At 37.1% G+C, this 16,129-nt stretch overlaps 1 protein-coding gene across 1 annotated transcript; it reads right to left on the bottom strand.

The window, feature by feature from the left end:
• Positions 1-13,176: 13,176 nt before the first annotated feature.
• LOC307140858 (C-type mannose receptor 2-like) lies at positions 13,177-15,746 on the bottom strand. Its single transcript, XM_079840633.1, has 5 exons — positions 15,690-15,746; positions 15,489-15,527; positions 15,030-15,398; positions 14,173-14,517; positions 13,177-14,008 (listed from the first exon to the last, which is right to left on the bottom strand). Exons 2-5 carry the CDS (start codon positions 15,523-15,525, stop codon positions 13,644-13,646), a joined length of 1,116 nt encoding a protein of 371 aa, XP_079696759.1. The 5' UTR covers positions 15,526-15,527; positions 15,690-15,746; the 3' UTR covers positions 13,177-13,643.
• Positions 15,747-16,129: the final 383 nt, after the last annotated feature.

The raw sequence follows: 16,129 nt of genomic DNA on the forward strand, positions 1-16,129 counted from the left end.
GCACAATCCATCCAGACACCCCGTCAACAAAGCCGTCTTCCTCATCAGATATGAGTTCAATGGTCGCGGACTTCCAAATGTCCACCTCATCCAGCACACTCTCGCTTCCAGCAACTGTAATACAATCCATAAAGACAATAAGCAACCTGAAAAATACTCACATTGACAAAAAACGGATCTAATATAATAAATCTTACCCTTTTTCTTCTTGATCGACTCCGAGCTAAACTTCGCAGTTTCCGCCTGCTATGTAAGTTCCGGTTGTTTGTATCTGAAGCTCCGGCGTGTCGATTCATAATACGTCTTACAGGCAGCTGGAAAACAATTACATGAGACTGGTATTAATAAAAACAGTCACGGTAAAATTAAACAAGGAATGAGAAACACATTAGAAGTTACTTACACACAATTTCGTCGTGATCAGCGGTTAAATCTGGACTCGCGGAAATCGCTCCAAGCAGATAAGAGCTCACGGCTTCATTATGAGGCGAGGATAGTCTGTGTAAACAAAATGTGCAGTTTTAAGCTCGGATCTATTAACGCATCCATTTCCTTATACAGCTGAATAAAAGCATATTCTTTAAATCGTAACGTTACATTAAGTTACCCATGCTGTGGTTCATAGCGCCTGCAGTTTGCCTCAGAGTTGTGAAGACGAAGACAGCCTCCTGAAAATTAGTCGAAAAAGTTGGTCGCGTCCAGGAGTTGAAGACGGTGTCCTGTCATAGTTGATCGCGAAAAAGGAAAGCAGCAAAAAACATAGGAAAAAAAAAAAAATTTAAAGCTTGTCTTCTACGCGTCATGGCCATGACCTCGACCTCGCACGTCATTGGACTAGGGCTCTACTATGGAACGCGCCCGGGGCCAAATCTCTTTATACGAAACGCGTGACTGTTTTTTACGGTCTATGGTTTCAACACGCACTGTTTTCTGCGTCAACGCAGCAATTTTTTACGTGTTTCTTTTGTATGTGTAGACACGCACATTCTGGTCGTGTAACAGGCATACACGCACAGTCGACGCATAGTTTTAACATGTTAAGAAGACACATTTGAACGTGTTTCTTAACGCGCACATTCTGTACATGTCGAAGTGTAATATATTTTTTTTAAAGCAGACTTACCTTTAGATGTAGCCTAGGCTACATACATATTAATATAAGATATTAATTAATTGCTTAACTGACTACTGTGCTAGAGTAAAGTAGCCTAATGTAACAATGTATATTAAGTAAATGCTTAATATTATACAATTATTATAAATATGGGTTATTGTTTGTTTTTTAAAGTTAGGCTATATATAATTTCTAAAAGTATATATAGGCTAATTTACACAGCACATATTTATAACTGAAAACACACACACACACACACACACACACACACAACTTTATTCACTTTCACATAATAATGTTTTTGTAATTTGGTGTTTAGTTTGTTGTATAGTTTGTTTATACTGTTCTGTCTCTGTTTTGTTTCCAGGAACATCTGATGAGTGCTATAATAAAATGACTTGATTATATTTAAAATATGTTTTGATATACATTTTATTTATATTATTAATATTTTATTTACCCATAAACGTGTCTTTAGGAAGCCATAAGTTATAGAGACAAGAATAACTTTTGCCATTTAAATGCCACATTAATTTACTGAGGACCCATACAGCCAATGATCATGTGTGAAAACACTTATACATAAATTGATCACTTAGAAATCAAAATTAAGGTTTGAGAAATAAAGAATATGCATACAACAAAATATATTGTTTCATAGCAGCTTCAGTAACAAGTTCAAAACAAATTCTGCTGTAAACCGGCTCTAACAAGCCAATATAGTGTCAATATTCAACTCAAGTGACTTCAGTGTTGATTCAGTTCAGCTGATTTCAGTTCAACTGTAAATTCCTCAGTTGTGCATATTTGTGTGTGTTAGATATATGCAAAAACAACATTTTTGGAAGAGTTAAAATAGTTTTGCACAAAGTGTTGCTTTTGCAAGCGATGTCTGATGTTTTGCATGTTGTGTGTTTTGTGTGTAGAGTTACAAGAAATGGAGCCGTATATTCAGAAATTGTGTGTAAGCAATTAGATAAAACTGTAAATGAATCCAGTTTATTTTAGATCAGGACTCATAGTCCAGGTGTTAGTAATCTGTGCTTAATCTTTTTTCCAGGCAACAATTTTTTAACTCGCGATTTACTAGATTAAGGCCTACTCTTGGCATAATTTAAACCCTGTCCAGGAAACCACCTCTTGAAAATCTGCATTGATAATTCATTAAATGTGGTGTGAGCTCAATTTAAATGACAATTACAGAAAAACACAATCTGACTTAACTATAAACACACAAACTTGTACTTTTCACATTTATGATTAATAGCCATTTAAAAAATCATTCACAGTGCAGGGTGGAAAAATTTATTTTGGAATGTAAACTGTATGCTTTACTTGATTTATTTGTGTGCTTTGGTTCATTGTCTTGTTGCATTACATTACCTCTCTAAAGGTTGAAGACATGAACTGCTGTCCTGTATTTTGTTTTTTTTACATAACATTGGTTATTGCTAATGACAGAGTAATTAATCTACACTGTGAGCCCGGACAAGTTGAATCTACTTAAAAAATTGGAGCAAACTGGTTGCCCTAAAAATTTAGTAATGTGAACTAAAACGAGTACATTTAACTTAAATTTAAGTTAACATTTTAACTTAAACTTTAAACTTGTTTTAGTTAAAAAAAATTCAGAACCTAGATAAAACTCCCCCTGCTGCTACTCTGATTTGCATTTGTGTAGCTCACAGCATGTTCATTTACATGATAAAGCCTGCCCTAGAATTAAGGGGAGGGGGGGTCATGGGGGGACAACTGCCAAGCAAGGCTCACGTCAATTTCCCACAAATTTACGGCAGTTTTCGGTGTTGCCTGCAAATTGCCGTGCACAGTCGTAAACCTGAAGTTCCACGGCAATCTACAGTGCCACATACTGACAAAAATCCCACTTTTCATGCAGTGTTAATCATGTTTTCTCTTCCAACTTTAGGGAACCAGACACCAATCAGTTGTGTTCCTGCTGTGCAACTTATTTGGAAGCTCCTGCCAGTGATCATTTATTGTGGTAAATTCTATTTACAATGTGAGGGCATTTTTGAAAATTAGGCATCCTAAAGTGTAGAATTCTCTCATCACACATACCCCTTTTCCACCAAGGCAGTGCTAGAGCTAGTTCGGAGCCAGAGCCTAGTTTCAAATCGGTTCTTTGTGTTTCCACACCCAAAGCCCCAGCTCCGAGCCAGAAAAAAAGGGGTTCTTAAAGGTCCCATGGCATGGCATTTTTCTATTATTTTATAGTGTTTCCTGAGGTGTACTTATATTGTTAGTATGATTTTTACATCATAAAATGTCATAATTTAGAAATAAAAGGCATTTTTTCTATACTGCTGTTTGCCCTGTGGCAGACTGCCCTGCTTCAAGAGGCGTGTCTGCTGTGAGACTTCAGTAAAAACGCCCACTGTTGTGATTGGCTGACATCTTTGCATTTTAAATGAGCGGAGGGGGCGTGGTTTAATTAGGTCTACGACGCACGAGCTGCTGCCAGAGAGACGGATGGACCGGAGTTCACTTCACATCAGTTCTGTCAGTCTCAGTTCAGTGAACTATTATAGTTACTGGAATATACTTAAGGTTATTAGTTTATTTCTAGTCGGAGGGGCTGTCACTCATGTCAGAAAGTTAGTAACTTTAGTAAATTATGGATCAGCGCTGACTCGAGACGCGAACCGTTTAGAACGATTCAGTCCGATTTGGTGAACTGGTTCGGTTCATTAAAAAGAACCGATTCAAAAGAATGATTCGTTCACGAACCGGACATCACGGAGATGGAGCGATTGCTAACAAAGTTATTTATAGTAACTACTGAGTTGTGAGCGCTGTCTGTCAGCGCGAGTTTGTGTTTGTATCTGAGAGTTCTGAATAAACACGAGTCCCAGTCACGCCGACTTCATCATTATTCTACCAACTTTGTAACACATGCAATGTACCATTACAGCTGTCGAGATGAACGAGTTAGTAAGTGTTGATTAAAGCAGTATTTCTAGATATTTTCCAATTATATGAAAAGCGTCAGTGACGCGCATTGAGTAACTTACACAGCGCAAACAAAGACACAACAGCAGTAATTGAATGTAATCCAGTTTATTGTGGGGAAAGCTGGCTAGCCTAGCCGGATACCCTCACGCTTACCCCCGTCTGCTTAATCTCGCGCCGCGTTTGGTGCCTCCACTGTGGGCCAGATGCAGTACTGGGGGTCGGGGATGTTGGAGGCCGAGCTTCGGCGTGTGTGAGGTTTATCTCTAAAGATGCTGCTGTACAGTCTAGTACAGACTACTCTGCTGATGTTGAGCAGAAACGACTGTATGCACATTTAAGAACAGATAGACGCGACGAGGACGTATAAAAACACTGACTCACAAGATAGAAAACACGAAAACACCGTTCTGTCGGGAGAGAGAGAAGCCACAGTGTGTGCAAGAATAATAAATAATTAGCTTCACATAAGAAATCAATGATCACAGATCAGAAGGAACTGAAGAAAGACTGTTTTCATTTGTACATCCAAACACTGAGAAACTGCCAGCATTCACTCGTTCACAAGTAACGTTAATGATCTCGAGTGTTTGCATGGGCGTGCCAGATTCTCTGGCACTGAGGAAAGGGAGGTAACCGTTCCTGCTTGGACGTCAAACCAGGAGACTTCAGGATTGGCTCGTCTGGCCTGTCATTTTATCAAAGGCAGAGAAAGACAGCCAGAACTCGGTTTTACACCGATCAACATTTCTATCCACTTGGGGACAATATTCAGGCTAGGGGAACTCATATTAATGTTGAAATACCTCATAAAATGAAAATTTCATGCCATGGGACCTTTAAGTAGCACCAAAACATTGCTGGGTTAGAACAGGGCTAGAAGTAAGAACCGATTACGTCAGGCGCTGGGGGCGGGGTCAACAAGACGAACACAAACTTGAGATCCGTCATTTTTGAAATAGCAGCTAATGGAGCTAACAGCTGCTGTTCGTTTGTAATCTCCGTCTATACAAATTACGGCGAACTGCATGAATGCGTTGGATTCGCTGTGTTTTCGTTGTGTTTTGATGCTGATGTAGGATCGTAAAGCCATGTGAATCAATAGTAACGCAACGTTTGCATTGTTGATGGAAGGCTTGTTCGCAGCGGTGCTGTGCAGACCGATCGCCGTATGACAACGAGTCCAGCGAGAGCATACGACTCCTTATGCTTTTGATTCACTCATGCGTTTTTTTTTTATATCATACGTGGATCAGTCTGCGCAGCGCCAATGCATCTCGAACAAGCCTGGTGTGTTTGTGTTTCCCGGCGCTGCCTCACTAACGTTGCTGTAGGGTGACCACCATCAAACAAACCAAATGTGAGACGATTACTAAAGTTTGTGTGGGACATGTTACCGACACTAAAACATAACCTGAAACTGTTACATAATGTCTATCTAACTTAATAAAAACATTTGTATTCTGCCTTTCAGCTGATAAAAATACTTTGTTCTTTAGTCCCTTGCAGAAAACACCAGTACATCACAATGTAATATTTTACATGTCCTTTAAATTCAACATCACTGAGCCAACTAAGATCCAACTAAATAAATAATGAACAAATAAAATATAAAACAACATGAAATTAGTTCATTGACAGTCTTATATATTATATTATATATTAATATAACCAATTTAGCGAATTATCCATTCGTTTACTGACAAGGAACACATGGAACGAATCACCGCTCCACATTTTGATTGACAGCCATCACAACCTACTAGTGACAGTGTTTACTCTTTTCTTTTCAACAATTGGATAGGATTTAAAAACAGCTGTTATATTTGTGTAAGGCGGGATGTTACTTCTGACGAAGCGCTGTTAAATATAGGTGAAAAACGATGCCGCAAAAAGAATAAATGAAATGCTTTCTTAAAAAGGCAAAAGAACGCATGCATGTTTTCTTAATATGATAATTAAAAACCAACAGACTGATGAAAATGCGGGACATTTTCTCAATATGCAACGTGCGGGACAGCATTTACAAAAGTGGCTACCCAAGTTCGATGGCTACCAGCCTCAAAGGCTGAAGTAGGCAGAGTGTCTAAAGAGTTCCACTGTTCACTGTCTGAGGAGCAGTTCCAGGATTTATCTCTGGTGTTCAGCTGAAAGAGACTGTTGTTCATCATATACATTTGTATATAAACCGGTATACAATACTGTCATAACGTTTAATTGTATTTTAGGATGTTTTATGGTGAAATGTGTCCTGTCAGGACAAACCATCCTAATTTAATATTACTGTGGTGTCATCAAGTGATGATTTTATCATTTTGTGACATTTGTGGGCTCAAAGTATTTGTGACGTAGACTGTTGATCTTCATACATTTGAAACAGATTTTCAATGTTGTCAGTTTATTGAACAATAAATATGAATGTGTTCTAAAGGAAAGTGTTCTGATAGTCATTGATCAAAATGTATTCAAAGTTTTTTTTAATTATTATAATTATTATTTTTGTTTTTTTGTTTTTCAAAATGACAATTTTTGAATTGAGACAACCTAAAATAATTAATTTACTGACCTATACATATTAGTCTGTTTTAACTTAAAATAATTAGTTTGTTCCAACCTAAAATAATTAATTTACTTTAACATATACATATTAGTTTTGGTCGTTTGTTGTAATTTAAAATAATTAGTTTGTTCCAACCTAAAATAATTCGTTTGATCAACCTTTAAAAAGTGGTTGCATGGATTTAAACTTTTCAGGTTAAACTAAATTAAATGATTTACTTTCAGTCAATGACAAATATTTCGTGTGATCGATTACTTCAATTTTTTTTACGTTGATCCAAGGTTTTTATTTTTTCAGTGTGTGTGTGATTGCAACAGAGAGCATTTTTATAGAAACTGGCAAATAAAATCAACATAAATCTAAAAAAATTCCATACATAAATGAAGGACAAATACTAGAGCACAAATGCAACATGGAACAATCATGAGAAAGAGAGGGAAAAGGGCAAATAAAAGAAAGATGAAAGGCAGCTTAACTTTTGCATAACTTCCCTATGGACCTCTAGTGGATAATGTGGTCATTGCACTCTCTTTCTCTTTAACTATAATTCCTAAAGTTTTTCCACAAACCTACAGATGGCGGTATTCTATCCCTAACACATAGAGCAATGTCCAAAAACTATTTATATTGATTGAGCCAGTTTATGACATAGTTAAGTATTTGTGCAGTAAATAGGTAAAAAACTACCAAATACCCACAAAAACAAAGCATAAATGTATAGTTGAGAAGTAAATAAAAAAAATGATATATAGTTTTCCATGTAAAAAATGTATACTTCCTTATGCAATCGCTCTGTAAATGTTTGGGGTCTATCTAACCCCAAGGGACTCAAACGTAAACCCTACTTGAGGGACGAGTAAGGGTTAAATGTTTTACAGGCTGTAGTATTGATTCACTGATGGAACGCATGCTTAAATAGATGTTTGAGCCTCGTTTATATATATACATAGCCTACATTTTGAAAAAAAAAAAATCTTAAACTTCAAATTTTCCTTATTTTTATTCAGTGTCAGCAATTTAATCAAACATTTCATCAAATTCAACTGCTTATTTGCTTAAATCATTTAACTGTTGTTATATGTATAGCCCAAAGCACGATTTAAACCAATGTGTTTCATACATTATAACACTTTCCAGATCATCTTTTGCAACCGACATGTGCAGTTGAACCTGCGTGACATCAGTGTGATGTAGGCTGTAAACTGGTCTATATATTCACTTTATGTTGGTGATGGTTTGGGGGATTAAAAGTCTAGATGAAGAGAGAGAAATGTTACCCTTTTTTACTTTTAGGATTTTGGTAAAGAGGCAAAACCTTTTTTTTTTTTGAGAGAGAGAGAGAGTCTATAGTGGGCTTGAGGGAGATCTGTCTGTCTGTGTGGTTCAGTATTAGGGGTTTAACAATACATCAACATCAATCAATACATCAATATAATGTCTAGCGATATGATGTATCGATGCAACACGTTAAAAATTGATACCTGTGTACAGGGCCGGCGTTTGCTATAGGCGAGCTAGGCGGTTGCCTAGGGCGACAAATGTGTTGGGGGCGCAGCCAGGCGCCCTCTAGTGGCGCCCTTAAACTTACTTCCCATTAAGCATAGAATTAAAACAAGCGAAATAAAACATACTGTTTATTGAACACGATCACCCTTGGGCGCCCCCTCAGCCGCACGTTTAATTACTTAACCTGATTATTAGATTGAATTGATAGTGAGTATTGTCGAGTTCAGGCGGTTGGTCAGGCATGTGCTCATCACTGGCGCGTTCTTCAAAAATGAAGCGGTCTAAACCCTCGAGTGCACAGGGACGGAAAAAGAGAAAGGCAGACGATCACAACAAAGCCCAGTATAGAGGTAAGTCTTCTCATCTCAGCCATAAAGGTGTCAAACGAAATAAATTTACTTCGTATTATCGATATTATCAACTAATATTGGACGGCATTGGACGTTTTATTGCTGTCACTAAGCTATCAATAGCTAGCTAGTTATCTACATATTTCTACGCATTTCACTGACAATAAGGAAATCCAGACGAGCCAAATTTTAATGCTGCGTCAATTTTGAAGGTGAATAGAAATGCCAGAAACAACTGTTCATCTTTTATTATTTAAGATAGGGATAGAGCTACAAGAACTTATATATTTTAATTTTGTAGTGGTAAGTACAGTGTATCCATAATAGCACTTTTGTTTGTAGAGGGTATAGTTAATCCAGTTTATGGGTCATACTTTGCTTAAGTGTCTTTACAGGTGCTTAAGAGAGTTGTTGCACAGTTTATGGAGTTAATATTTGGTAAATATCCTTGAACATTCTTTCTAGCATTTGTGTATGAACAATTTATTGCAGTTGATCCTTCAAGTCTTAATTTTCTTGATTAAGTGTTGGAGTGACTATAAAAGCCTTTTTGTTTGTTCATCCATAGTTTGAGTCATAATTTGTTAAATATCCTCCAACGTTCTTTGTAACATTTTTGTATGTGCAATTTATTAGAGTGTATCATTTAAGTCATAATTAGCTTTTTAAGTCTTGGAGTAACTATAGGAGCATTTTTGTTTGTATAGTTTTTATAAATACTTAACCCATTTGTGCCCAATTTTTTTCTGAATGGCATGTCCTGCATTTATTTTCCCCAGGTTTTTGTATTTTTTCTTGAAAATCGTATTTGAATCTGTGGCAACTATAGTTGCCGGTGGGCAAATATGTTGTAGCCTATGCACCCCTTCAATGTCAAATATGTATAAGAGGAGAACATTTAGCATCTAACTCAAAATAACTGCTTTCAACAGATAAATCTGTATTTATAATCAAATTTATTATGTTTGACTAAGTATACTAAAAACTATAGATCTGTTGTAAGATTTGTTATGTTTGGATGATTCTAGAGACCTTCATGATTATGTTGATATATGTCAACAAAAAATACTTATTAGTAACATGAAAATATCCTTTCTTTGGGAGGGTTTGCCTTCGTTGTGCTCCCTGGAAGTAGGGGTAGGAAGTGGGCAGTCTCATGTGACAGGAAGGAAATTAATACTTTTTTTTTTTTCTTGAAATCCTTTATTTGGTTGTCTGCTTGTGTGTCATTAAGATATAAAACATGGATAATATCTAGAGAAATACTTACAGAAGGAAAATGACAACTATACACTGGCAACTATAGTTGCCGGTGGGCTTAACAATTAAGGGGGGGGGGGGGGGGGCGCAAAACTCAATCTCGCCTAGGGCAACCAAAGAGCTAGAGCCGGCCCTGCCTGTGTACAGTAGCTCCCCTCGTTATAACATCAGCCCCCCTAGTGGGGGGCTGTGGACTAAAATTATATTGTATTTAAAAATATGAAATTAAATAAAATAAATTAAAATAGACTGACATAGCATACTGTTTGATATGGGATTAAAATAATGGGCAGTGGATAAGATATAAACTAATGATTCATTATTTTAATAATTCCTCAGGAAGAGCTTTCGTCACGTCACCTCGCTCACACTCGTTTGGTCATGGCTAGCAATAAGCAGCAGAAATGCATTTCAGACTTTTTTTGAGTAACGTTACTACTAACACGGTTAAGAAAAGTAAAATTGGGAATTCTTCTCAAATAAAGGATGTAAATAACGACGGCGACTAAATCCACGCCAAATGCTGACCTTGTCACCGACACAAACTCTGTTCAGACATCCGCGAGCTGCGAGGTTTGTGAGCTGGACGTTAACATGGACTCTCACCAGTCTAAGAAACAATATCGAGTCTATTAAACACAAAAGAACAACAAATATATCGGTGAGAACACTCGTTTTAAGCCTACATACACTGGGACTGCATATCACAATTTTCCCAATGTTGATTCTTCTTGCAATCGTAATGCAATGGACTATGGCCTACATTAAACCTTTAAATAAAATGTTTACACAGTCATATACAATAAACAAGCTTGCACAGCGACAGGAAATAAAAATGTACGCAAAAAACCTGCCTACCTTACCAGAGCATGTCAGCAAAGCAAAGCGGAGCTTCACTCATGAACTGCTCAGCGGTAAAATGACATGCGCTCAAATCCCGCGACATGACATTTCTCTGTACTGTAGCCTACTATACCTGTAGCCATTAAAACACGTAATTAGTTTCAGTTTAAATATTATAATGTTATTTTTTAATGTTATTTTTTTATTTCATTTACGTTGAAAAGTGAACAGGACACATAAGATGCATAATGTCAGAAGACGGGGATCTAAGTTCAATAACACTTCAATAGGCTTAAAACAAAACAAAACTTTTCTTTAAAGTGAATTTCGTTTTGTATAAATTGTTTCTTAATTTTAATCTATGTTTAATCAACCAAATTGCCCGGATTTAATAAATAATAAGCAAATAGTATAGCCTATAACAGACAATGACATGGAGGCGGCGGTGCAGCGTGAACAACGGCTTAAATGAACAACTACTAGAAAATAAAAAAAAACTTTAGTCAGGGGCAGCCCTAACTATTTATTTCAGATAGAGCTATATTTTATCCAACATGTCACAAATTGAGTTCTGGGTTGAGCATGTGGTGCTGAGTGGAATGAGCTTCAGAAATTAACGGAATCGTTTTAAAAACATAATTCAACAAGTATAATAATTTTTAATGGGCCACTTCAAAAAAATGATAAAATTTTAAAAATGAATAAAATGAACAAAAATTTGCATTGCATTTGCAATCCTTTGCAGCCCCCCCACTTCCCACGCCCCTGCACCACTAAGACATGCTACTTTAAAAAAAATTAAAACCAGTCAAAGTGTGGCCTGCTATTTTTATATGATGAAAAAAACTTAGTTTGACGGGAAAAGACTATTCCGGTTCTTCAAAGCTTCAAACGGATTCAGTGTTTTCATTTTGTCATCTTAATTTGTTAATTATTTAAGTGAAAAATATTTAGTGTAGGCCTATTTATTTTATAAATAGCTGGATTCCAGCTGTTTATTAATTTTTCTACCTCAGAAAAAAAAAAAAAATCTAACTGAATTCTTGTTTTTCGTATTTAAAAAAAAAAAAGAAAGAAAAAGGAACTGTTTTCTCATTTTTCTGCTTTCAAATATTAAATTAAATAAAAAATGACTGAAATTATAATAACAAAAATCGAAAGGAAATCACACACCAGATATAGCCTACTTGAATCCTACATTTATTAGCTTCTTGAATCAGATAATGAGGGAGTGTACACAGGAACGCCATCCAGAATCACAGCCTTATGGTCACGTTGGATCATGTGAGATGATTGACAGCTTTACAAGCTAAAGATATCACAGCTGTCGGATCAGAGGGGAGTCATCGCTAGCTCTGTTAGCTGTTTGAGCTCTTCTGATCGCATAATTCAGCAAAATGAATAGAAATGTTATTCTGTATGACGAAATATTTTACAAACGTGATTATGAATCATTATTTCTCCAAATATGCACACATGGACTAAGAGCCCTGGCAGATGCTGGATATTGTACGTATGTAGCCTATGAACACAAATAAAAAGAATGCTTTATGAGTGATGATTAACCTTTTGTGCAGATCAAGTAAGAGTGTCTGTGTATGATCAGGTTTTTAACAAGTAATTAATTTTAAACAACAATAATCTGCGGCGGTGGGGGCCGTCTGTGCTCTTTGATGCGAAAGGGGTGGTTCTACTACAACACACGTCACACATTTTGTTCACCAGCGACAACATAATGACGTCACACATTTTCCGAACCAACTCTCAGCCCCCTCGAATGAAACGGCTTCCAGCGCGCCTGCCTGTGTAGGCTATTTATAAACTTAAGAGGCACCTTTGTTTTAACACTCAACTTTAAATAACCTTTCAGAGCTTGTGAAAGATGCACACACACACTCAAAATAATATTCTGTTATAATCCATTTAAAAGCCATAAACTAAGCTTTTTTTGCACAGTCATATCTAAAGGGTTAATGGTGCCACCTGGTTATCAACTGTAAAAATGACAAATTTGACCTCAACAATCAAAAATTCATGATTATATGGGAGAGAAAATAAAAACCTGATGTTGCTCAAAAACTAATAATGCATCAAAGCCTATGTTGTTTCTAATATTTGACGTGTCCAAAACTGTGATAAAGGGTTAAACAAATCTAGTCCACAATCACTTTTTATATTGAAAATAGTCATTTTGTGTGTGTCCCCGTGGCTGTTTTCATCCACGAACATAAAGGAAGGGTAGTGAATTTGAACAATGCACAAGGGTTAAGTTCTTACACCCCTGTCGCCGATCCATTGGTCAGTGTGAACACAGCAGTGACTGAATGCTGGCCCAGATAGTCATGCAGTGTGAAAAGAGCAATGATTTACAGTCTGAACTCGGCATAAAGTTAACTAAAAAGTGTTCGTTAGAATCACTGTTTGAAATATAAGTTTCTCAGATGACAACAATCGTTTTGATTATAATCAGAAACCATGCAGACAAACAGAGGTGACAGAACTAATCAACAACCAAAGATTAACAAGAAACTCAGACATGAACAGAAAACAAAATCAAAACGTGACACAAATGTACATTTTACATATTTAATACATTTCATTGACAGTTCATTGTGACATCACTTCTGCCTTTAAGAATAAACCATATTTAATTATTCTGAGACATAATATGCAATACACAAAATAATAATTATTATGAAGAGCTGCTCTCACAGAATCGCATTCAACCAGTTATTATTACAGATAATATTAGTGAAAAACATAAAGACATAAACACACCAGATATGCAAAGAGATTCTTAAAACACACATATATTGTGTTAGTATTTTAGACGTCTAAAAAACAGTAATCATTGCTGTCAGAAAACTTTGATAAGATCACATTATATCATGATAATTAACATAGCAATAAACTTCAATAAGACTTTTAAAACACAATTAGTAGACTCAGTATGATAAATAAAATATAAGAAAGTAAATAAGAAACATAATGAGGAATGAAAACAGTGAATGTGGGTAAACACACAAACTTTCACATGTTTTCACTCATAATTTGTGCAGATGAAGTTGAGTGTGTGGCTTTCAGGAAGGCTGATCCAGCGCTGATCTCCTCCAGACTGAACTGCTCCTTTTCTCTTCTCGAGGCTGCAGTTTTCCGGTGTCGTTCCGTTCCCTGGAGCCCAGTTCTGATAGCACACGATCTCTCCGCTCAGCCAGATCCACATGTTCATGATGCAGTAGTTGTGTAAACCCAACCACACCTCCGCAGTAGACGCCCCTTTAACCACATTCATCACACGACGCTGCATCTCGACTGAATGAACCGAGACCAGATCCACATGATTCTGTCTGCAGTATCTCAGAGCTTCAGACCACGTCCGGTTCTCTTTGATCAGAATCAGTTTATCTGGACACAAAACAAACCACAAGCAAAAACTAGAGAGAGACTGATCAAAAACAACATGCAGAACAAACACTGTGGAGGAATCTGTCATGTCAGACATGTAGCGTGAACTTTAAGATATCTGGAGCTGATGATGGAGTGTGTGTGTTTTGAGAGGATCTGCTCACCTTCATGACACACAAAAGGCAATTGGTCATTGCAAGCAATGTCATTCCATTGTCTCAGAGGACTCTTGGTGATGACTGCACAGTTTTCATCACCTCCACTATTACTTGGTTCACCAGACCTCCAGTCTCTGAAGGAGGAGTTCCTCTGATCTGACCACTGCCATGAGTCTCTGAACAGGCCGATCCAGACATCATTAGATATGTGACTATCACTGATGAACTTCTGAATCTGTTGACTCTCATTCTGGTTCCTCACACTGACCAGATCAATGTGATTCTGTCTGCAGTAACTCTGAGCGTCTCTCCAGTTCTTCATCTGATTGACAAAGACGAGTCCTGTGCTCACTTTAAGAAAAACACATGGAAACAGATTCAGAGTCAGTTTGTTCACTATTCTTACACTGATTTATGGTTTGGATGTGAATAAGAGCAGCGGTGGAGCATCAGAAACACGTGTCATTCAGAGACTGATTCTACAGCTGTTGATACGTGTCATTACTTTGAATGTATAGTTTACAGCAGGGGTCTCTAAACTCGTTCCTGGAGGGCCACTGTCCTGCAGAGTTTAGCTCCGACCCCAAATAAACACACCTGAACCAGCGAATCAGTGTAACAAGGAACTAGTAAATGGTTTACATTTTGCAGATTTTTTTTCTTTCTCCAGGCTCTCTAATGGCAGATTCCCACAGTTATCAACAACAAAAGATCAACATACAGAAGTTGAAATATTTCTTGTATTTATGACCACATTAAACAGTAGAAGCATTTAGTATTGCATAATCAGTTAATTTTGTACAGTAAATGGTTCATCTTTAAATAAATTAATGTTTGTTGTCATTGTATGGAGCTGCACTTACTGTTGTTAGATGAACTGCAGATGAAAGTCAGGCTGTTACTACATCTCCCATCGTCCCATTGTCCATTTCTCATAAAAGCACAGCTCTGATCTCCGCCATCAGGTTGTCCAGATCCCCAGTTCAGATCGAGCGCAGGATCACCTGAAGACCACTGCCATTTATCAACACCCGTCTTCTGCAGCCCAATCCAGACAAACCAAAGACCTCCATCATTCACACTCTTCTTCAGCTCGTTCATGTCGTTCATGTTGTCAACGGTGGCCAGATCTGTGTAATTCTCTCTGCAGTATCTCTGAGCTTCAGTCCAGTTCTTCAACACGTTTATAAAGTGATACTGACGCTGAACACATTCAGATACGGAGCAGAGAGCTGTGAAAGAGAGGGTTTGATTTAATGCTTTTCATAACAGGGTCAAACCTGATGAAACTATAAACCATAAATAAAACAACACACACTCACCAATGAGAAGAAGAACAAAATATAGAGTTTGCTCCATTTCTGAGGAAGAAACACATTGAACATTTTTATGCATCTTAGAGAAAAACATGATCATGTAACAAAAAATAAATAAAACATTGGCAGTTTTAGCAATCATTCAGACATTATTAACATCTCAAAGTCTAATTGTGTCTGAAGAATGAACATGTGAGTTGTTCTTACTTTAGAGGTTGTGTGTTTCTGTCCTGAGTCTGATGTTTCTGTCTGCAGCTTTAAACTACGTGATTATTATATCTGCTCTCATCCCTCAGGGCATCACATCATTTGTTTATTTCTCTAGAAAACCCTGTATCATATTTTACTTCCTCTATATTTGTGTTTTTGTCCACCACTTTCCCTTTATTTGCATCTAACTAAACAGCTTTTTTGATGTCATTGCTGGACTGAATAACTCGTGTTACATCTCTGATCAATTTAATATATTGTGTTTCTCTGTGTTGGGTCACTTTTTTTCTGGTTCTGTGTGACCCGAACAACCCACTAATGATCTGATGATGAGGGTTGAGTTCATTAGTGAAGACGGTGATACTGGTCACTGAGAGCCTTTAAAAACCCTCCGCTTGAGGATCCAGAGATGAAGGAGTGAGGCTGACTATTGAGAG

This window comes from Gobio gobio (assembly GCF_949357685.1).
Source record: "Gobio gobio genome assembly, chromosome: 2".
Classification (NCBI taxonomy): Eukaryota; Metazoa; Chordata; class Actinopteri; order Cypriniformes; family Gobionidae; genus Gobio; species Gobio gobio.